Raw genomic sequence first — 25,077 nt, forward strand, 5'->3', positions numbered from 1 at the left:
ATTTTTGACATATTTGTTCATAAAAACTCATATTTTCTTGTAGAACATCATTTTCTATAGACATTACTATATAGTGATTTCCCATATAGGAATGTTCTATTCCCCTATAGACATTTTCGTCTAGAAGATCATTTTCTATAGACATTACTATATAGTAATTTTTTGCATGCTTATTTCCCATATAAGAATGTTTTCCTATGTAGACATTACCATATAGTGATTTCACATATAGGAATGTTTTGCATGCTGAATTCCCCAGCTATGGACATTTTCTTCTAGAATATCATTTTCTATAGACATTACTATTTAGTAATTTTTTGCATGCTTATCTCCCATATAGGAATGTTTTCCTATGTAGATTACTATATATTGATTTGTTGATTTGCTATATAGCAACATTTTTCTATTACTATATAGTAATTTGTTGCTACTAATTTTCTATATTGTAAATTGTTAATATAGCAAATAATTTCCTCGATAGTAGATCAATTTTCTTTCAAATTCTCTATATAGTAATCTCATAGATAGACAATCTAGTACTTTTACTATTTAGTAATTTATTTTATCCCCCCTTTTTTTTCCCATAGGAACTTGCTAAAAGTTCCTTCCAAGTTATACATAAATCTTTTAACATTTGATTTATCTAAAAGAAAAGTGCACACGCTAAAAGGGCAATGGAAACTTAACAAAGTCAATTATATATATATATATATTCAGGCTACTGGTGAATTAATTAATTAGTGCGGGCAGCACTAATTAATTAATGTGCTCTAAGGTTCATATGTGTTTCTGCGTTATCACAAAATGTATTATTTTCTCTTTCAAAATCATCAGAGGCTGAAGCGTCTTCTCTTATTCTCTCTCTCTCCCATGGAGGAAGAGGCCTCAAGACAAGTTGTTTCTTGCTCTCGTTATATAACCTTACTAACCGCCTCAATCAGAAGCCTCTAGAGAATCTTGAGGCAGTGCATGAAAAGTCGAACGCACGTGAGAAAATTAGACTATACACTTAGACTTCAAAGACAACGTTTTAAAAGACATCTACTTTTGCAGTTACAAAACCTAAAGACATCTACTTTTGCAGTTACATAACTTATGGTTCTCTTATTTCCTAACCAATTAACTAATAGGCAAACAAAATTTGGTACCCATATTATTAAGCAGTATATCAAGTATATAGCATTATTTCACATAGCATTACATCACTTTGGATGCTGTCATCCCCCCATACGGGGACCTGCGAGAAACCACAAGAAGGTGGGAAGCCCTTGGTAGAAAGGAGCAGGCTATCCACAGTCCACTGTCCAAGGTGTGGCACTAATAGTATGGTTAAAAGGAGAATCATGATTTCCAGATAAGCCCGGAGGCCGCACACTAACGCTGGATATATAATTAAGGCAATGACCTTGTAGAAATCCGGATGAAGAAGAACTACTGTGGTCTAAGAGATAGTTTTGATCAAGAGAGCGATTATCGAAAGCTGGTGCAGGAGTTGTAGTAGGATTAACGCTGGAGAAGGCTGCAGCTGCATCTTCAAATTCTGTTGCAGGGATCTCTTTTGCTGAAGATATTAAATTATGGTGTCTAATGATTATATTGGCGGGCTCTTCACTTAGATGGTAATTATTGTAAGGATTAGGGCTAGTTATATGACCGGCCTGCATGAGCTCTTGAGCACGGGCAGATGATCGCAGTTGCTGGTGTAAATGAGCATCGCCAGAGTGATGGCATGATGCATCATATAATTGAGCATGAGGACTATCAATGCCAAGATGACTACTAAATGTCTGAGAAATATCTTCGCTGATCAGCTTAGTACCTGGCCGGCTCTTCAAGCATCTCGACCGCGTTTCACTAGAGCCAGTAAGAGACTGTACAAGCCACATGAACTTGGAGGGCTCTATGTGAATGACCCTCGGGGAGTGTGTGTAAATGATGATGGGGCGCCTGCAGTGCGCAGCAGGCAGTGATGCCGATTGTCTCCTCATAATCCTGTGAGAATCTCTACTGATCTTTAGATTGCAGTTTCTGCTGCTGTTCATCAGATCATTCCTGTTGGGACGGCTGCCTTCATTACCCACGCTCTGTTTAGAGTAGCCATGCCCTAATCGCTCTACAGTTATATCCTTTTGCTGTTCAATAATATCTTCAGGCATTATCATGGTTACTACTATATTGAAGCTTTTCCCTTTGATAAGAATTATATTTCTTAACAGCCACACCCCCCTCCCCGGTTAAGGCAGAGTTGATCAGGCTCATAATATAGAACTCACAAAAATGGAACGTGCAAAGAACACGCGCGCGCGCGCACACAGACAGTGCACTTTTTCGGCGGCGCCAGTGTTTCTTTGTCTTAAATTCACTGTTCAGAGCCGGCACCGACCACGTCTCGTGACCTAGTAAAGCGGTGATGGCGGGGGGCCCCGCGCTTCAAATGAAACCCCAGAAATTTGGCAAAGGTTTCAACCATGAAGCCTTCTCAAATCCCAGTCTAATTTTTTGGTCAAAGTTGCATGGGTATATACAAATATATCACATAAAATATCTAGCTCCCACAATGAGCAACTGGCTTCGCTAGATTTTGACACACTCTTGATAATGAAAGTTGAACCATTTTGAAATTTGACACCTCCAGGCTTCCAAATTCTCCAACTTCCAAGCTAAATATGTGCCTTGGCGCATAGCCTCCACTCAACAATGAGCACTATCCACAATCCAACATCAAGACTCGGGACTCCCCTCTAGGCTGTGTTTGCAAAATCTTCCTTGAAGCTTCAACTTGAGTCTCGCCTCAATCATACGATATATCTTACAACTTTGGAAGTCGGCATCTACTAGAGTCTACTCAGAGTCACTAGTAAGTATTGTCTCTACGACTCTACAGTGTGCATTGATGCGCTTGCTTTAGTCCTAACTCCTCTACGCCTCTCTGCTCATCCACCAGACCACCATTACATAGCCTCAAACATTCCTTGGGGTGACTGGCCTGCTCAGTGTCCAGCTAGTAGCAGTCACTTCTTTCGAGCTTCAAATTTAAGCACTACTCGCCCCTCTAACACATTTGCAAGCGGAATAAGTACATGGTACATGAGGCGACTATGACTCATGAGGCATCCTGGGACCTGGAGGCTTCAAATTTAAGCATTATTTGCCGCTCTAATACATTCGCAACAAGCAGTAGACATACAAGGTACACGAGGCGACTACTACTTGTCGTGAGGCATCGTAGAGGCTGAGCTTCTGGCATTGCTATCCACCATGAGTGCATTAATAATGGTCTCGGCCTCGACGTGTCCAACAGCTAGATTGTCATAATTCATCTAATGTCAGGTATGGGACCTGCAAGCTTGTCTTCCATCAACTCGTATAATCAATGAGGTACTAACTTACACTCTTTAATTATATCCTCTACATTTCTATGTGAACAATTTTGAATTATGTTATTAATCATTAAAATACAATTTTGAATTGTATTTAAAGTAAACTTAAAGAAAGTGTATGATGTGTGTGTACATCATGTGTTAACACATAGAAGCATAGTAGTTAATTTTTCTAATTTACATTGAATGTGTATTTTGTAGGAAAAAATAAGTCAATGAACATGTTTTCAAATGCTAGGTGTTGCACATCCTCACGATTCAAGTCTAGAGAAGAGATGATGCATAAATTATTTGGTACATCACATTCTACTGATGTCGATCGATGACTTTAAAATTGAGAGTGACGAAGATGATTGGAATAATGAGGTCGAAATGTTTGGGATGCTTGACTGTTCATTATCTTCTAACAAAGTAGATGATCAAGAACTTTCAAATAAGGAAAATTGCATGTTAAAATTTCGGAAAGAATGGGAGCCCAAATTCACCTTTTTGAAGTTGATTGTGCATGGGAAGGAAGAATGTATAAAACATGTGTGATGGGAGAAATAAAAATAAAGGGACTATGTATAAAGGGAAAAAAATGCATAACTATTCAGCTCGGTGCTATGCAGAAACATATGTGCTCACAAGAATATAAATTTCATTAGACAAAATTGAGACTAAAAAAGTGCCCTCTAAGAAATGCCATGTTAGCTTTTTCTTAAAAAAATGGGCTAATGGTTAAATTTTTGTAAATCAAACTAAAATTTGTCAGAGATTATAGATTGAGAATCTACTCTTCGAGATCTTTCCAATGATATATAGCATGATGGGAAATTTTGCATATTTAAGAAGTTTCCAAATTGGTGATGATGTCGTATGTTCCATGCCATATCATATCCCTAGTTTGGGAACTTCTGAAATATGAGAAATTGCATTGGGAACTTCTTGAATATGCAAAATTTCCCATCATGCTATATATCATTGGAAAGATCTCAAAGAATCTACAATCTTTGAAAAAAATTGGTTTGATTTGTAAAAATTTAACCATCAGCTCATTTTTTAGAAAAAGCTAACATGGCATTTCTTAGAGGGCCCTTTTTGAGTCCAAAATTTACCTCATGGTACACATGAAATGGTGTAGTAAAAATGACAAGAACCTAACATGTTATTATGAGGGATAAAAACAAAAGTAGTCATAACTTGCATGAAATTGATTCATTTCATTGCTAAAGAAAACTTGGCAATCGTGGAATATGAAAATTTATGCAATTTAGCATATGCACTTGAATTGGATACAATTCAATGTAGAAAGTAAAGTCATAACTTCCATGAAATTGATTTTTTTCATTGCTAAAGAAAACTTAGCAATAATTGAATATGAAAGTTTATGTAATTTAGCATATGCAATTGAATTGGATACAATGCCATGTAGAAAGGATTATTCTTCCTACACTAATATAATGGTAGGCAAAGAGTTAATGTTTTCTATATCCAAACATTCAGATGATTTGCAACTTCAACAACTCTTAGCCAACAAGTCCTTTTTATGCTCGCATTGTGGATGAGACAAACTATAGAGCGTTAGAGAAGCATTTAATTATAAATCTATGTTTCATTAGATTATGTAGTGATGGAAGAGGCATGTGCCACATGGAGTTTACAAAGTTAATTATGTTTAATGATGGGTGTGTTCAAACTAAATTCAATGCAATCATTGAGGTGCTAAATGCAAAAGGGCTTGATTTGTAGTGTTTAGGGGCCATATCCATAGATGGCGAGACAGATCTATGCTTGGTTGCCATGATGGATTGGTTGCAAAGTTGGTTTGCCATGATGGATTTGTTGCAAAGTTGACACGAGTGATTCCTCATCTCATTAGTGCCCATTGTGTAGCATATAGAGAATCTTTGGTTGTGCTTGATGCATCAAAATCTATACCTTGCTTATGATACATTGATAAGATTGCTAACAAAAGTTACTCATGGATTGATGGATCTAGTTTGAGACACAAAGATTTTCAAAACCTTCTTCAATGAATATTCAATTTTTGGAGGTATTACAAATTCATGATGTGAGATGGTTATAGTTATGTATAGAAGTCATGAAAGAATTATGTAACATGAGCATGCTAAATCTATAACTTCCTTAAAAATTCAACTATTTTCAAATGATTTTTAAAAATATATTCTCAATGGAATGCACTTGTCTCTTGATGATTGACAAATCATTATTTTTCCCTTTAATTGAATGAGAATGCTTGATCCTGTGTGTAGCATTTTGTTTGGGTGAAATGAGAGGAGGTAATGTATTGTAATCCAGACAGATTGATTACTTTCAATGGCTTCTTTTCAAGGAGACATTTCACTTTTAAACTCCATATTTCTTAAACCCTAGATATAAAGTGGTAGTAAAAGGATTCATTTTCTAACCTTATTTGTAAAAATTATAATAAAAAGATTCATTGTTATGACCCTTACACATGGCAACAGTGCGACGCATACATTGTTACGTGGGATTTACATGCTAGTATGCGTGGGACACGTGGATGTTGCATATGGGAAAACTAATGGTAGCATACTATTGCACAACATTGCTTATAATAATAAGTGTGAACGGATAAAGTCCGTGGGTGATAGTTGTAGGCCAAAGACCCATTGATGTGTAGCATAGGGGTACCAGTGGGGACACATGGGGCACGTGAGTATGGTGTGTGGTCGGATGGTACACACTAGATGCCCGGGGTCACTGGGGTATATAATGGTTGGGTGGTTAAACATGGTATGCCAAGATAGGTATATTTTTGCTATTCTTGAGTTCATCTTCTTCTCTCTCATGTTTTTGCATGAGGCTAGATACAAAGACCGTGGTTACCTTGCATGGAGATCTTACATTTGGTATCTGCACTGGTATATATAATGGTTGGGTGGTTAAACATGGTATGTCAAGCTAGGTTTATTTTTATTATTCTTGAGTTCATCTTCTTCTCTCTCAGGTTTTTGCATGAGGCTAGATACAAAGACCTTTCTTGCCTTGCATGGAGATCTTACAATTTTAACGAGCCGGATTTAAGAGGCCATCAGGCAAGATGGGTCAAATTGATGCAAGAATTTCGCATGGAAATCTTGTATAGACGAGGAAAAGAAAATTTTATTGCCGATGCATTGTCTCGTATAATGTATCAGATGAGTTTCAGTATAGTCGATGCATTGTCTCTCGTATAATGTATCAGATGAGTTTCAGTATAGTCGATAATGAGATTATTCATAGAATACATACACGAAGGTCAAAAGATAGATCTATATGTTCAATTGTTATGGAATAAGGCTAGCCAAGTAGATGAGGAATCAACTCCATCTGATTTATCATCTGGCAAACTTAGATTTACCCATTACAAATGGAGTTCTTAGGAGAAACATCAAGGTATGTGTTCTGGACTCATATAATTTGAGGGTATTAGTGACGTGCAAATGTCACAATAGTCCATGTGTTGGACACTCGTGAATAAAGAAAACAATTGAGCTCATTTAACATTTCTATTGGTGGTGACAATTAAAGAAACATTTTAATCATTATGTGACACATTGTTTACAGTGTTACGAAATTTGAGCGCGCGAAGCTGCCCGAATTGTTACATCTGTTGCCTATTCTAGATAGGATATGGTAGAGTAGTTCCATGGATTTCTTTATGGGTTTACCCAGAACCAGGAAAGGTTATAATGTTATCTTTGTTATTATGGATAGATTATCTAAGGTGGCACATTTTGTTCCACTACTAATGATTGTGAAATCATATTCTTCATGAGTTTCTTGTAAAATGGAAAGGACATTCTTTGACAGATGCAACTTGGGAAACGTAATTTCAATTTTGAAAGGGTTATCCTCATTTTATCATCAAGAATGGTGATTCCTTAAAGGGGGGAACAATGTTATGACTCTTACATGTGGCAACACGTGGGACGGTACATTGTTACATGGGATTTACATGCCAGTAATGTGTGGGACATGTGGACATTGCGTGGACAAACCAATGGCGGCATACTATTTCACATCATCGCTTATAATAATAAGTGTGAATGGGATGGGAAGGTACACATTGGATGCTTGGGGTCACTGGTGTATATAATGGTGGGGTGGTTAAACATGGTATGCCAAGCTAGGTTTGTTTTTGCTATTCTTGAGTTCATCCTCTTCTCTCTCACGTTTTTGCATGAGGCTAGATGCAAAGACCTTGCTTTCCTTACATGGAGATCTTATATTCACCATGGAGTTCATCCTCTTCTCTCTCACGTTTTTGCATGAGGCTAGATGCAGAGACCTTGCTTTCCTTACATGGAGATCTTATATTCACCAAGGATGCTAGCTTCTAGGGATCACACATAAATACATCTTACTCATGTTTTGTGATAAAGCAAATCCATATTATGTAATTTGCATTGTTAAAGTAAAATCATGTAAGTAATGTGAGTGGTGATTATCTCTATTTGAAATTAGTTCTTCTTGTATTGTTTCACTCTTTAGTTAGTTATGTTTTAGTCTTATCTCCTTTTTAAAGACTATGGAGAAAAAAATGTTTTATTTAAAGGGTAAAGTGTCTATCATAAAGGGTAATCCAAGCAAGGAAACCTTCATCTACGAGTTATTTCACTTAAGGCATCATATATTTCCTTACATTATGTTTTTATATTGGTGTTTCTTTTAAAAGAAAATTAGATGGATGAAAGTGAATTCCATAAAAAACTAGTGATGATGATCGTATATTTGATGAGGACATAAAATCTTGTGTGCTGGGGTAATAGCATCGTTCTACAAAGATTGCTAAAAAAAAATGAAGGAGCTAAGTTAAAGAAGTGTTCTTACAAATTAAAAATGTGGAGAATATAGTTGATACTTTGAAAATTGGCTTATACAAATTTTTCTTGGGGAATACTTTCTCTGAGTAACGATGATCTTGTAAATAAAACATCAATTTCATATAATACTTTGTGACAAGGGATTGGCCCCCAACTCCTGCTTGCTATAATCTAATGGTTTAATAAAGTTCTTTTTCTAATGGACACTAGCATGATATCTTAACTTTTAACTCCGACTCTGTATTTTTGTTGGAATGAGCTAATGGAGTGTGGAGGGTTGTCTAATTAGTAAAGACTACCCTATTAAATGGAATTTGCATTAGAATATATAGAATTATATAATGAATAAATATTAACCTATGAAGAGGAAGGTTGTATCACCCTCGAGCAGCACATCACCCCTTCCTCTTGAGCATTCAATCAAAGTTGTGTTATTGGAGTTATCATTTTTCCCTAGCAGGCCATGTTGTTGTGGTGGTCAACCACAACTATTGGTTACATCATATATTCCTACTCCACCCTCACTAGATTGGGAGGCTGGCTTTTTAGAAAGGCTTCTACCAAACATAGTCAAATTTATACATCCCCTTTTAGTGACGCTTTTAAAATGCCATGTATAGCAAGGATTATCCCTCATAAAATATTGATGATGTACTTATTTTAATTTATGACAATCTTCTAAAGTGATAAAAAGTACATAACCTCTGAAATTATCAAACTACCATGCCAGGAAGGCAAGTAAATATAAATAACACTAGTTCAATAGTGACATCTTAACAACAAACAATTTGAAAAGGCTAATGTAATATCAACATACATCATTCAAAGAATCATCATGGGCATCTTCTACTAGAAATTTAAAGCCCACGACGTTTCATCATTAAATATATAGCTTAATAAGATAAGCTTTTAGTATTGTATGAGAATTTGATCCAACCAATGCATTTCTATAGGCTTGTGTTTTCATCTCATTTAGATCCTCCCCAAATTCATCTACATCACTCTTGTGGATGCTTAACATCTTCATTAAAAGCTACATCCTCAACTTGTCCATTTATGTTGGGTGAGGTAGGATGGCTCTTACTTACTTAATCTTGCATTTGAATGATGTCTTCCTCACAATGGACAATTCCAATTGAAAGTGGAGATCTGGCATATCTTTTATTACTTCATATCCATTCCTTGAAATATTCTTGTTCTCCTTGTAGCCACACACGTAAAGGGGGGTAGGGGCAGGAAGGGAGGGTGTTGCCAATCTAATGTATTTGATTATTATCTTATATTTTTGTTTAGTGTGTTTATTCTTTGAGCAAGATTTGATGTTCTATTTACAATATTTGAATTCTTCTTTCTAGAATTGGTGTAATTTTTTGTGAAATATTTGGAATATTTTGAAGCTTTAATAAATTCAAGTATTCTTGCATGGGAAGAGGCAAAACCTACAGATCCTACAATAAGATATTTACATCAATTTTAAGGTCAATTACTTACAAGGTTGCAAGACTTTGGGGCAAAAGCATGTTCTTTAGAGGACCTTTGGTTAAAATGGAGAACTTTTATTAAAACTTAAATATATAGTATCTTCAAGGCTATATCAAAGTGTGTGTCCTTCTTCTTTTACAAAATGAGAAATTTCTCATAAAAATGGTGCAACATCCTCCATAATGGCAATTGCTACAGTCTATATGAGCACATGAACTGAGCACATGCATGGAATAGGCATATAGAGGAAATCTCAAAATTTTTTAAACAACAGATGGTTTTGTGTAAAACATATACACCATTTCCATGGCTTTTAAAAATGACATTGCACATGTCTTTAAAGTGAAGTTATAAAAGTGTTCAATCACTTAAATTAGTTAAAAAGCTAAACAAGCTTAAGCTTTGGTGCTAGTAAAGGCTTTCGAAAAATGGTCTTTTCACATTTAAAAATTATGCTTTGGTAATATTGAAAGGCTTTTAAAAAAATGGTTTTTTCACATTATTTTGGACCCTACATACGCAACCTTGGACATCTCCAAGAGGAGATTCTTGTGCAAAGCTTCAGGAACCAACAAATACATTAAAATAGCCCTGGATTTCAACGTTTTTGGTCCATTCAAAAATTTCAGCAAGCTGCCAAGACATCGACAATAAAATCTAAATTTCTTGAGTTTAATTGAATTCACGTGCCACTTGGATTATAACATGAAGATTTGCGGGTCTATTCCTCCATCAAATATAGTTTGATTTATCTAGGCTTGAGTTGGATTGATGACTCGAGCCGGGCCATTTATCTTATGCAAATTATCAATGAATGATAAGGAATTTTTACTGTTTATTTTATTACTATTTTCATATTTGTAAAATCTTTTCTCCTTTTACTTCTTAAAAGTCTTATCATGGTGGATCACCCCCACAAGAGAAATTGGATGCACTTTAAGCTTAATTATTGAGTGACAGGAGGAGGAGACTTAGGGAAGATTGGGGAAGACAAGTTTCATGCAAAGGCGAAGATGAGCATCTTCAGGATTTGATTCTTCAAACTCTGAGGTGGATTATATTCATAGGATAGTGTGGGCTACCATTAAATCTCAAGAGTCCAAGAAGGAGATTAAGATTAAGACAAAAAGACATTTACTTTATAGGATTATGATGGAAAAAAGTATGCACGTGTAGTACTTGCATGGTTGAGCCAACGTGACGATAATTTTTTGGAGAGAAAATCTCAGAGAAGGATAAAGTCAAGTGTGCTAGTAACTATTTGATTGGGAGTAAAACCCTTTGGTGTGGAATTTCATTAGACAAGGTAGGAGAGATTTTTAAAGATTAATCAAGAAATATTTTCTATTGCCATCTTATAAAAGCAAAGCCAAGTAGTAGTGGGGTATCTTTAGGTAGATAGAGAATGATAATATATCCGATTATGTAGATAAATTTTGGTAAACCTTGTTGTAAATTCAAGCTCTAGATAAAGTGCAGGAAAAAGAGCACATAAAGAAGTTTATAGTAGTTTTGAAGCCAAGGAGTGTTTAAATCATCAATTCCTTCTACATTAAGAAACCATAGATTCCGACCCTTCTCTCTTGGTCTAGAATCCACCACATCATAGTTTAAGGTCAAAACTACATTCATGAGCACGAAGTATCATTGTGAGGTTCAATACCTAGGTATTAGTATTCAAGCCTACAAATTTCATTGTAGCACCTTTAGACGGAATAAATGTGATCTTAGGTATGCCTTGGCATCACCGGCATAATTGTGCAAACTTGAGGTTTAAGATCTAGGTATTAGTATTCAAGCCTATGAGGACAACCAAGATTTCCTTGTAGCACCTTTAAGAAAATTAGATGTGATCTTAGCTATGCCTTGGCGTCACCAATATAATCCACATATGGATTATGGCACACATGAGATGTGGATTCAAAAAGATGGTACTATGAAAGTTGAGAGTATTGTTACTTTGCCTCGACCTCATAACATACACAATGTTTAATCACTCTTAGATTTGTGTTTGTTTGTAAATAATTTTACATATATTGCACATCCACTTACCAAAATCCTAAATAAACCTAAAACCTTCTATTGGTCTAAGTGACGAGAAATATTTTCAAGCTTTAAAAGAAACTCTCACAAATGCACCTATGTTATAACTACCTAACTTTGATAGACTACATGTGTTACACTGACTACCTGACTTTGTAGTTGTAACCAATGCTAAAGTGGTTATAGCATTAGGAAAGTTCTTATGGAAGATGACGACCACCCTAAACCCTATTAGAGCCGCAACTTAAAGCTAGTAGAAAGAAGTTCTAGTACTTATGATAAAGAGTTGAATGCTATAGTGCATGCTCTAAAGATTTGGAAACACTATTTGATGGGATAATAATTTCTAATTAAGATAAATCAGTAAAGCATGGTCACTTAGCCCCCTAATCTCAAATAGACATATCAAATGGGCGTCATTTATTGAAAATTTTCAGCCCATGATACAGTATCAACCTGGAAAAGAAAATGTAATGGGTTGACACTTCTAGTAGGAGGCCTAGCATTAATCATATTTCTGCCATTAAGAGCGAACCCTTTGAAGGTATGAAAGATACATATGTGAATGATCAAAATTTCTCTGAGATTTGTATTAGTATATGTGATATTGATTGGAACCCTAAGGGTAATAGTTATTCTCATGAAGGTTATCTCTCTTATAAAAAGAAATTATGTGCAATGAAACCATTTGAACATATGATCATGGAAGAGATACATCAAACTTCATATACCTCCGTATATGAGATATACAGTTGTTTCCTCCACTCTTCAAGTTGTTGGCAAAGAATTTTACCAGCCTCCTATAAAGAAATATATTGCTCCATTTCTTGCCGAATGCATGGTATGCCAAAAGACTAATATAAGCTACAAGGGTTAGACTCTAGAACTTTTGATACCTTTACCAATACCAAGGAGCAAGTATGTATGGATTGTATTATAGGTTTGCCTACCCCACAGGTGGCCAAAATGATATGATTTTGACTATAGTGAATCGCCTACGTAAGCAAGCCTATTTTATTCCATATGCAAGAAGACTTTATCATCCCAACAAGCCAGAATATGTTTATTCAATACATCTTTGTACATCATGGCCTACCAAAAGTGATTGTATCAGAAAAAGATTGTAAATTTTATAGTCATGTTTGGAGAACTTTATTTGAGAATTTAGGGACTAAGTTGGATTTCACAACAAAGCTAATGGTCAAACTGAAGTGACCGATAGCACCATACTATATTTAACATATGTCATCTCAACTAAAACTTTTGGATAATTATATTCACCTTCTTCTATAGCTTGCTTATACTAACACACCTCACACAGCCACTATTTGAGATTATTTTCAAAAAAGCCTTACCCATTCTTCGTACGAGGCTTTCACATAGGATCTATGCAGCTGATGATCTTGCTAGAGATTTTGATCCTATATCTCCAAGGTGTACATGTGGCTATTCATTTTTCACAAGAGTGTTATGATAAACAAGCAAACAAGAAACACAAAGACATATGCTTTAAAGAAGGTGACTATACATGTTTAAGAAATGCTTGCAAAGCGTAGAGAAACATTAAATTGTGAAATTAGCACCTAGGTTTTATGGAGAATTCAAGATAAAGATAATTAACCTTGCTAATCGATCTTCAAACTACCACAAGAATAGCTCATGTATACACCAAGAATCTTATACTTTCAAGAAACAAACAATTACAGATGCTAGGAGGATGTTTGAGCAGTTTTTTAATCAATATCCAGATCTTGTCCACTCATATCAATAGACATGCAAGTGAGGTCAATTACAATCCAAGCAAGAGGGAACGTTACATGTGACGTGTACTCTATCTATCTCTATGGTGCATTGGTGGGGGCACCTAGTGTGCCATTGTATTTACCTCATTATTGTGGGTGGTTTTGTTTAATACTTGATGTTGAATATATGGCTACATAGATTTAGGTTGTTGTGTTTGTACTTATACCATATGTGAGAGTTGATTTGTTGAGCGAGTTTAAACAATTTTGTATTCATAGGGTACTACTAGAATTGTCTCTAAGGGAATATGACTAAAATATTGGGTGTGAGAGAAGGAGCCACACACGGAGAGAGAGAGAGAGAGAGAGAGAGAGAGAGAGAGAGAGAGAGAGATTGCACACACTCTTGTGTATTTGGTTATCTTATGTGTTTTCTCTATGTGTTTATGCTCCATTCATAGTATTTGAATTCTTCTATTTATTTGGTTTAATATGGGCAAGGAAAATATCCATGTACAAGATCCTTTGACATGCCAAAATTCCCACCAATACTTTTGGTGAAGGGCTCTCATGCTCTTACATGGAGCATGATTGCTTGGACTACAGACTTAGGACCAGCCCTACTTTATCAAGAGGATGGGAACATGCTCCCTTACCTTGCAGTTCTCACACACTTTTGGATTTTGACTACCCCCCCCATTTCCTTGGTCCTTGTCAATTTATTGGGCCTCGAAGATCGGAGTCACTTAGGGATGAGAGATTATTCATAGCATTTCATTTTGCATATCTGGCACACTTGATAAGGAGAGGCTACTAATGGGTGCCACAACCCCGAGAGGCTCATCCTCTCTGTCTTGACAGACACATCATCCACACCCTGGGGTGGGGGGGAGAGCACCTAGTAAGGCAACTTGAAGTGGATGCATCATCGTCACAACCTTGTTGTGCACATCAAGCACTTTCTTCACTTAGTACAGAGAGAGTGACGGAATGATGTGGAATTATGCTCTATAGTCCATTTGTTTTTTCTCCATAGAGCGGCCAATGTGATATGGAATAAAAATCCCCCATTGTATCGGTCTCCTTCTCCCCCTCTGTGGAGTGGCCAATGGGATCTGGAATTAAATGCCCCCAATGTGCCCCCCTCCATTGAATAGCCAACCAGAGAGGGAGTCCCTTTTCCATTTATTTTTGCTTCCCTCCCATGAGGGGTTTTTCTTTTGCATTGACTTAGCCTTTACAAAAGGTGGTTCTTTGCTTTATGTATACATTTCTTTTGACTAATGGTAGGATCTTTTAACTAAATTAAAAAGTGGTATTTTCTATCTTACCATGTAAGGGAACACCCAAAAAGGGCAAGCAATGCACCAAGCGAAATATGGACTCTCATTGTTGCCCCCCTTAACGATTTCCACACCTCCTCTCTCTAGAAAAATGGGCTCATGGTGAAATTTTTGCAAATCAAATAAAAAGTTCGAGGACATTGCATATTTGGAATCCACTCATCGAGACCTTTCCAATGATATATAGCATGATGGAAATTTTTTATTATTCAAGAAGTCCCCAAATTGGCGATGGCGTGGCATGTGACGCTCACCATGTCTACCTATATCTGTCTCCAAAGGAGCGTGTCTGAGATCCTAATGCCCACTATGTACTTGCTTCCAAGTGGGTAGGTTTGATGTCCACGTGCCTAATATCCACCTGGCATATAGGTCCCTTGATTACGAGAGCCAGGTTTTTCCCGCTAATTAAAGGAGTTACTTTCTACCCCCTCACTTCTTCGGACCCTTCTGCTTAAACCAATCCATGTCCATTAAACATGTTTTGCGTGTGCATCCATAAAGTAAAGTTCCTATCAGTGAGATTCAGCAGGTTCTGTCAAGCGGGCATCCACTACTAGCTTTGACCCCAACGCATCTTACCTAACAAAGGTGTAATTAGTTCTGCAAGAGGCCTCGTTAATCTTTGGGAAAGGGAAAGAGGCTGACGAGCCAAAATCCAATATCAAAGGGAAAGGGGAAGGGGAAGAGACTGACAAGCCAAAATCCCGTATCAAAGGTAACATGCCACATCATCACCAATTTGGGGACTTCTTGAATAATCAAAATTTCCCATCATGCTATTTATCATTGGAAAGGTCTAAGTAGATTCCCAAGTTACATGCTACATCATCACCAATTTGGGGACTTTTTGAATAATCAAAATTTTCCATCATGCTATATATCATTGGAAAGGTCTCGATGAGTAGATTCCAAATATGCAATCTCCGCCAACTTTTGATTTGATTTGCAAAAAATTCACCACATGAGCCCATTTTTCTAGGGAGAAGGAGGTGTGGAAATCCTTAAGGGGCAAAAATGAGAGTCCATATTTCGCCTAATGGTACCTACATCTTAAAACTGAAAAACAAACCATTTTGTTTCTTGTTCTAATGCAAGCACAAGAAGTGTTAAGAAAACATACAATGGACCATAAGAAGATTATGATCTTTAGTTAACATAAACATTTTAGTTATAACAAGATTATGATCTTTAGTCTATAGCATTTTAGTTATGGTTTAGCTCAATCTATAATTTTTAAGAAAACCCTATAAAATTGTAAATTCTTAAGTTTTATGACATGTAGAGAAAAATGTTTTCGATGAGCATTGGTGGAAGGGAAGAGAAGGGAGTCTATTTGAGTTCTTGACTATTTTCATGGTAAGTGGCTAGTTGATTAGAGATTACCCATAAAGAGGCTTAGAAGTATATATTTACCCTCAAATAAGATGTCTATACTTATCCAATGCCGACGGGTATTTTTGAGCTCTAGGATACATTTCGAGGGGGTGAGATTGTCGCCCTAGCGAAAGAGTCCCTCCCCCCTCCCCTACGGTCAACCCACACTTTAAAAAAAATCGAAACGAGAGATATTTTGTATTATTCAAAAGACTAACATGTCAGATACATCACGCATCAACTGACACTTTTTGACCCACTCGCGTGTAAAGTGTTGGACAGATAATATTATACAAAAAAATAAATATGAGACCTACAAGAAAGGTTGAGTGGTGGAATGGCTAGTAGAGTGCTTGGAAAGGATGAGAGAGTGAGGAGAGTGTGAGATTGAGAGAGTGGGGCTCGTATAATGTGTACACGACATTTCGGGGCCCCCGAAGCAAGGTTTGTGTGGGCGGACGCTCGGCATATTGACCGGCGTGCCAGGATAGGACAACAAAAGAAATTTATCCACAGCGGTTGTTTGAAAACACAAAGTAGCACGTGCGGTGCCAGCGTCATCGTCCCATAGCGATGGCAGAAAAACCTCTTCTAAAAGTTGCATGTTATTTTTTTTAAAAAAAATCCAAATACTGGTTCAAATTCAACACCCTCCTATTTTTATGCTTGCCCGTGCACGTGCTTTGAATTAGAGGTTTTTGGGCTTACACACAAGCAAATGCATTTGAAAAAAATGAAAATTGAAACCTTCTTGTGCTTATCTCATTGAATCCATAAATACCATAAGGATCAACAAAACATCAAAAAATCTTACACACATGGAGCTATCAAATTTTGCATTGAAGCCTATTATTTATGTACATACATTATCAAGCACCGTGCACCATCCGTCTACACAGATGGGAAGTGCTCCATTTGGAGCAATGCCATTGACATATAACATACGTGCTTTACCCTCTTTTATAATTTTCCATCGTTATCCATTGCATGATGTGTTACTTATCAACAATACTTTATATTTTATTGACTTGGACAGTCTACATCCTTCTGATGACAATCCGCATCAGCTCAAATCAAGGATATGAATGCCAAGTATATCAAAGAAGTCTACACATTTGTTATGCTCTTCTAAACAAACACTTCAAATGGCAATACAACGACTCAAAGCCCCAAGTGCACATGATATGGTTTTTTAATCTTTATCTATGTACTCTTTTTTGTGCTCCACTACTCGGTCGCTTTTGAATTAGGAGATCCAAAAATAAATTTTCATACCTGTATAAATACACAAAATAATAAGTATTTTTTATAATTATATAAAGGCACATGTTTCACTTTACATGTTGAAGCTTGTGGTTGGAATGTAGTTTTAATCCTTCCATGCATGCATATACCTTCCTCCCTTCCATTGCATATGGACTATAAAAGAAGAAACTATTGATTGGATGGAGCTATCAAATTTTGCATTGAAGCCTATTATTTATGTACATACATTATCAAGCACCATGCACCATCCGTCTACACATGGATGGGAAGTGCTCCATTTGGAGCAATGCTATTGACATAAAACATATGTGTTTTACCCTCTTTTATAATTTTCCATCGTTATTCATTCCATGATGTGTTACTTATCACAATACTTTATATTTTATTGACTTGGATAGTCTACATCCTTCTGATGACAATCCGCATTAGCTCAAATCAAGGATATGAATGCCAAGTATGTCAAAGAAGTCTACACATTTGTTATGCTCTTCTAAACAAACACTTCAAATGGCAATACAATGACTCAATGCCCCAAGTGCACACGACTTGGTTTTTCAATCTTTATCTATATACTCTTTTTTGTGCTCCACTACTCAGTCGCTTTTGAATTAGGAGACCCAAAAATCATTTTTCATACCTGTATAAATACACAAAATAATAAGTATTTTTTATAATTATATAAAGGCACATGTTTCACTTTATATGTTGAAGCTTGTGGTTGGAATGTAGTTTTAATCCTTCCATGCATGCATATACCTTCCTCCCTTCCATTGCATATGGACTATAAAAGAAGAAACTATTGATTGGATTCCACTTAATATAAAGGAGACCCTTAACACAATTTTGTAATCGATCCATAAATCCAAGGCAAATGATAATAGAAAAAAGAACATGAAGCAACTCTCGAGAGTACCTCCATACATGGTAAAAATCTTGACCGATATTCATGTGATTGTTAAAATAAAATTTTCAAATATTAACACAAAGAAAGCCATTAAAGTAGGTTCAATGACCTTTTACTTTGAGGTGAAAAAGAAAGAATATTGTACTATGACTTGAGAAAGAGTGATGATGAATAAGCAGTTGGAAGAATACTTGTTTCTATATATGGAACCATGTAGAGATATTCCTTTATGTGATCTCAACACAATATAGAAAATATTTTATTTTTTTAAGAAACTCTTAAATATTCATGATAAAGAAATACCTTTTAACAGAGGTTTGGCCTCTCTAAATTTTCTTTCAAGAAGAAATAATCCCTTTGAAGAGCTTCTTTGAGTCCTCACCAATTAAACAAAAATAATCATCTCAAAAGACCATAAAAATGGCTTCTTCTTTAAGATAAAGGTTAATTACACTATAGGAGATCAACTTAATACCATCATATATATCGAAAATTTAGACTTAGGATTTTTTAACCCAAACTCCCCATGACATCAATTTATGCGTCGATATAGTCTCCATTTAAGCTTGGCAGCCCTTGACTAGCTCTTGAGCGGCTTTCAGCAGCCTTCCCTTCTCCTCGATCGAGTTTGGCTATTAGGCTAACTTTATGGGCAAGCAAATGGGGTCTATTTGCTCTCTTTCTTGAGGGGTGGATGTCAATATCTTTTCTTCATCAGATGAGGAAGATGAAACATTAGTAGTTGCCTCCTCATCGGACCCACTTTTTATGATGACACGGCTATCTCCCTTGCCAATCTTTATGGCCTTTTTCTTTTGAGAGCGCCTAGTTGCCTCTTGAGCTTGTTCAAGAACCTCCTTAGAAGATAAGATCCTTGCATGTCATGAGGCGTCGTGCTTCTGTGAAGTAGATGCTTTGGTGGCATCAGCATGAACTGCGGATCTCCTCTTGCTTTGCATTCGAGTGATTGCATTCCGAGGCTCTCCTCCTACTTTGCATTTGAGTGATTGCATTCAGAGGCACTGTGTGAATGAAGCCATCCCATATACTCAACACTCGGCGGGTTCACCTCTAAGAAATTTTAGTGCGTTCAAGAGGTATTTAAAAAACCCCTTAGACTTACATACTTTTATGAATAATATTACCCTTTTTTCTTCATAAACCTATGGTTTTTTTTTTCAAAATTGGTTTTAAAAACGCCTCCTCTAAATATAATTCTATAACTTTTTTGAATTAATATACCCCTCCCGGATGAACTCACGTGCTATAAATACATATTTTTAGGTGAACCCCCCGAGGGTTTAGTTTCATTTCCCTTTCCCATTAATGAGCAATCCTTGTACATATGGTCTATCCCACAACCTGTGCATAAGGGAGTTAAGGTGGCTAGTACTCATAGGAGTACTAGCCATCCCTTTCTTGACAGGACATTCGGCTATTCGATGAGGTCCAACATAGTGATAACATTGTATAGGCAATCATTTAGACATGTTGTTCAGGTCTAGTCCCCATGGTGTTGCGGCTGCAACATATATGGGGTACACCATCCATCACGTAGTGACTCGGGATTTACGGGGCTTGGCTCAGGGGGCTCAAAGATGGTGTTAATAATAGCTCTCCCTCCTCACCTTCTTCACAGATTTCCATCAGGGTCACCTAGTGAACACGGGTCACTCAAGGTAATGGTGGTTATGGTGGTGGAAGGACTGGGGGTGGCAAGGGTACTTCAGGTGCCTTGAGGATTCCTTGCGGGGCCACTTCATGTGTAAGATTCCTCTCCAGCCTCTCAAGATATCCATCACCTTCCCCTGTAATCAATCCCCTCTTCAGAAATATAAAAGATCTTGTCTCTGCTTGTTTTGACATAGAGAGAGAAAATATTCTAGAGAGAGAATATTCAGATTTTGAATATTTTTAAAAAGAAAAATTTCTCATATTATTAAAATGAATTCCCTTGAAACAGAAATGCAAAAAGAGCTTTCCAATGTGCAATTGGAATTAATTGGAAATGGGTATAAAGGACCTTAGCCTAAGGGTCTAGATTTTTAGAAATTTTTGGATTATGGTCCAATTAAGGTTCCTATGGGCCAATAGGATCAATCCATGTGTGGGGAGGAGATAAATCCAATTTGTAAAATAAGATACCCAAAAATGAGTAAATGCTCACATAAGATGAAGAGTTGACTATGTACAAGGTTTATTAGTAAGAAACTATGAGTAATATAAAAAATATGAGATATTTTGGGTATAATGATTCCATTTTGACACATATGTAAGGAAGGGGAGTCCCTTCAATGCTCACATAAGATGAAGAGTTGAATATGTACAAGGTTTATTAGTAAGAAACTATGAGTAATATCGAAAATATGAGATATTTTGGATATAATGATTCCATTTTGACACATATGTAAGGAAGGGGAGGCCCTTCAATGAGGTGCCTACATCACATGCTTGATTGAGTTTTAAATCTTCAAAAATTGAGATATTTCATCTCTCCTCTCTCCTAATTCAAGTCTAGTTCCAAAAAGTTAGCTTAACTGACCTAAAAATGGTCAAAAATTGACCAAACTGATTTGGAAAATTCTAGAATCAGTTTGTTTGGTTAGGAGCTCAATTTTTCCTATAAATAGAAGCCTCCCCCTTTGTTGAAAAAGAATAGTGTTTTATGCACTGTTACTCTACTCCACCCAAGTCAAGAACTGTGAATTTATTAATAATTCACTAGTTTTTGACATTTTCCTCTTCCAAAGATTGGTTGGCCACTCTTGTTCAAACAAGAGTTGAACCCTCAAACCATCAAGCGAATGGAAAGTTTTCAAAGTCATTAGTAAGTTGGTGATTCTTATTTTGTACTTATTTTATGGTTTTTATGGCTTTAAATGATTTTTATGCTTTATGTCTCCTCTAAAAATGTTATACCTCATTACAAAAAGGCATTCCCCTCTCTTCTCTAGAAAAACCAACCATTCTCTATTCTAGGTGAACGGTTAATTGATTAATGTCAAGTTTTTATAATGTTTATCTCAATTAAGTGAAAAATGTTTACTTTAGGATAATTTCAATACTTCGGTGCACTTTCAATTAGTTTTAAAGATTTAAAAATTTGCAAAATGGTCAGCCATACAAAGGAGCTTATGACCAAATTTTTAGAAATTAGTAAAATAAAATTCATCTTTTATTATTCTAAAAGAGTAATCCTTATGGTTTCTATATTCTAAAGTATCATTTTCATGCATAGAAGATGCATTTTGATTATGTGTATAAAAGATAATTTTTATTATAAAAGTGTTACTTTTATCACATTTGAAATTCATGCATAGAGGCATGCATAAAAGATGATTATTTTATTGTAAAAGTGTTATTTTTATCATATTTGAATTTCATGCATAGAGGTATGCATAAAAGATGAATATTTTATTGTAAAAGTGTTACTTTTATCACATTTGAATTTCATGCATAGAGGTATGCATAAAAGATGATTATTTTATTTTAAAAGTGTTACTTTTATCACATTTGAATTTCATGCATAGAGGTATGCATAAAAGATGATTATTTTATTGTAAAAGTGTTACTTTTATCACATTTAAATTTCATGCATAGGGGTATGCATAAAAGATGATTATTTTATTGTAAAAGTGTTACTTTTATCATATTTGAAATTCATGCATAGAGGTATGCATAAAAGCTGATTATTTTATTATAAAAATGTTACTTTTATCATAATTGGATTCATGCATAGAGGTATGCATAAAAGATATTTTTTATACTAAAAGTGTGATTTTCATCCTAAATGGATTTTATGCATATATTAGATGCATAAGAGAAATTCTTTTATTGTAAAAGTGTAATTCCTACTAAATTGATTTTATGCATAGGAAGATGCATAAAAGATTGATTTTTAATTCAAAAGTGTCATTCTCATTTAAAATGAATTTATGCATAGGAAGATGCATAAAAGATTGATTTTTATTTCGAAAGTGTTATTCTCTTTAAAATGAAATTTATGCATAAATAGATGCGTAAAGAAATCTTATATCAAATATAAGAATTCTCTTGTATTCTATAAATAGATATTGAGATGTGATAAGATGCGTATGGGAAGTGATAGGATGTGATAAGAGGTGTATGGGATGTGATAAGATGTGATAAGATGTGTATGGGAAGTGATAGGATGTGATAAGAGGTGTATGAGATGTGATAGGATGTGATAAGAGGTGTATGAGATGTGATAGAATGTGATAAGATGTGTATGAGATGTGATAAGATATGATAAGAGGTGTATGAGATGTGATAGGATGTGCTAAGATGAGTTAGGATGTGATAAGATGTGTATGGGATGAGGTAAAAAGTGTATCTGATGGGATAAGATGTATATGGGTTGTGATAGGGCGAGAATGGATGTGATGTGGATGTATGCATGTAGATGTGGATGTATGGATGTGAATGTGAATGTGGATGTGGATGTGGATGTATGGATGTAGATACGAAAGTGGATGTATGTATGTGAGTGTGGATGTATGAATGAGGACGTGAAAATGGATGCATGCATGTAGATGTGGATGTATGGACGTGAAAATGGATGTATGCATGTAGATGTGGATGTATAGATGTGAATGTGGATGTGGATGTGGATGTATGGATGTGTATGTATGAATGCGGATATGGGATTGGATGTATGATGTGGATGTACGAACATGGATATGTATGTAGAATAATGAATGTGAATGTGTATGAGAAATAATGTGTCGTCGATATGAGTGAATGGATGAGAATGAGTACATATATGAATGGAATGTGGATGGAGGAGGGATAATGTGGAAACACGAGAGTTCGATATAGAAACTGTAATTTGTGACTGTTTGTAAATGATTGTTTTATGTCAAGAATGCTGGGAAAGCATTTTGACCATCTTATGGATTAAGGTCATGGAGACCTAACTGATAAAGTTACAACGGCGGTTGACGGAGAGTCAATGGAGGACGTCTCGCGTAGCAAGGTCGACCGAGGTCTTGACCAACCTCGGTTCGATTTAAATGGTGAGCTTCTCATACGGTGGATGAGGGACCAAGGAAGCGGCCTATGAGTGAAGCGCTAGGTCACCTCTGCGAAGGATCCTAGAGGGTGCTGACCATACGGTGCTCGGGCTCTGGGTCGCCGAAGATACCCACACGTGCGTCGTGGAAGATATTGGAACAAGGAGTAAGAGTTGTTTTCTGAAACCGGGCATGGATCTGGTTGATTGACCTTGCTGGTCCTCAACGGATGAGTCCATGGCTCTCTTATATGGATCTGTTGATTGATCTTGTTGATCTTCATCGAGAATTCCATCTTGATTTTTATATGTGAAAATATTGTCAGGTACTATGAGCTAGGAACTATTGAAAAGGCCCCTAAGTGAACAGGTGGTGAGCATTCTGGTTGCCAATGATGCCATAAGTACACCGATGAATGAATGATTAGAAATATGGATTCAACCAGAGATTTTGAGGATAGTGATCAATGAAATAATGGTTTCATTAAAGGATTGTTTAAAGTTAGCTGACGTTGAGAAAAAGGTGGTTTCATATTGGGTGCGTAAGTGGTGTGACTAGTTTTAAGTTTGCATAAACTTTTGGCTAGGGGGCCTGGGAACTCTTTTTCCTGGTACCCGGGACAAAACCTAACCAAATTCCTAATTGGATCCCATCACTACAGTGGTTGGGAGGTTGGCTAACCCATGGGATTGGAGGGGGTTAGTCTGGACTGATGGATCCGTAAATCGAGACTCAAATTCTATTATTATGATAGATAAAGTAAATCCCGGATAGTAATTGTTCTATGGATAAGAATCAACGGCTGTGCCTCTTGATGGGGAAAAAAGCGTTGATCCCAATGATCCAAGTGCAAGTTTCTTCCTTGATCTGACCGAGTATCTTTATAGGTGCAGTCGGATCAGCTTGATCAGTAATGGTCTTTACTACGTTACAGTACAGAGTTATCGTGGTGGAATCGCTCGTGCTTTCCGGGTAAAGGAAGTTTTTCCGGGTTTGATTTTGGAAAAACCGACGGATTAGTCTCTTGTCCGGATATTCGTGGGCGAGGCCCCGAGTGTGGGACCCCTGGCCGGGCAGAAGTGCTACTTCCGCTGCTAGTACCCCGAATCCATTGCGTGGTGGAAACAGGGATCTCACAGTTGGTATCAAAGCAAATTGGCTAATAAAGATCAATTGAGAAGCCAAATATGTCAAAAATTTATCAAGTAGCACAAAAAGGTTGTAATTGTGTGATATAATTCATACAATTTGATATTCAAACTAAAAATTTGTAAATTAGTAATTGGGTCTTCAAATGGAAGTACCGCAATTGTATGGAACCCTGACTTGCTTGAGGCCTAGATATGATGGTATTTACCTTATAGTTCCAAGTATTATGACTACCCGTATATACCGAGGGTATAACTGCAGCTCTTTACTGGCAATATATACGAGTAAATCTAAGACTTGAAATTATAAGCATTAATGCTATCCAGTTAATGAATTCAAATGTGGTTGATATGATTTTTAATTTTGTTTGAGAATTGATGAATTGATTTGGATTCTGATTGAAAAATGATGACTTCTGAAATTTAGTTAAAATATAATAACCTGAGCGAAACCACAATGAGGATAAATGGGACGAGTCAATGTGATGATATTCATAACTAGAATGATGATAATGATTTCAACAAAT

At 36.2% G+C, this 25,077-nt stretch overlaps 1 protein-coding gene across 1 annotated transcript; it reads right to left on the minus strand.

The window, feature by feature from the left end:
• Positions 1–1,190: 1,190 nt before the first annotated feature.
• LOC147631555 (uncharacterized) lies at positions 1,191–2,162 on the minus strand. The gene has a single exon (XM_086808944.1). The coding sequence runs from the start codon at positions 2,160–2,162 to the stop codon at positions 1,287–1,289; it is 876 nt and encodes a 291-aa protein (XP_086665070.1). The 3' UTR covers positions 1,191–1,286.
• Positions 2,163–25,077: the final 22,915 nt, after the last annotated feature.

This window comes from Cibotium barometz, chromosome 14 (genome assembly GCF_041138505.1).
Source record: "Cibotium barometz isolate CiBa-2024 chromosome 14, ASM4113850v1, whole genome shotgun sequence".
NCBI lineage: Eukaryota > Viridiplantae > Streptophyta > Polypodiopsida > Cyatheales > Cibotiaceae > Cibotium > Cibotium barometz.

Coding starts and splice junctions, on each gene's coding strand:
- LOC147631555 (XM_086808944.1), bottom strand. CDS start 2,162: ATGATAATGCCTGAAGATATTATTGAACAGCAAAAGGATATAACTGTA.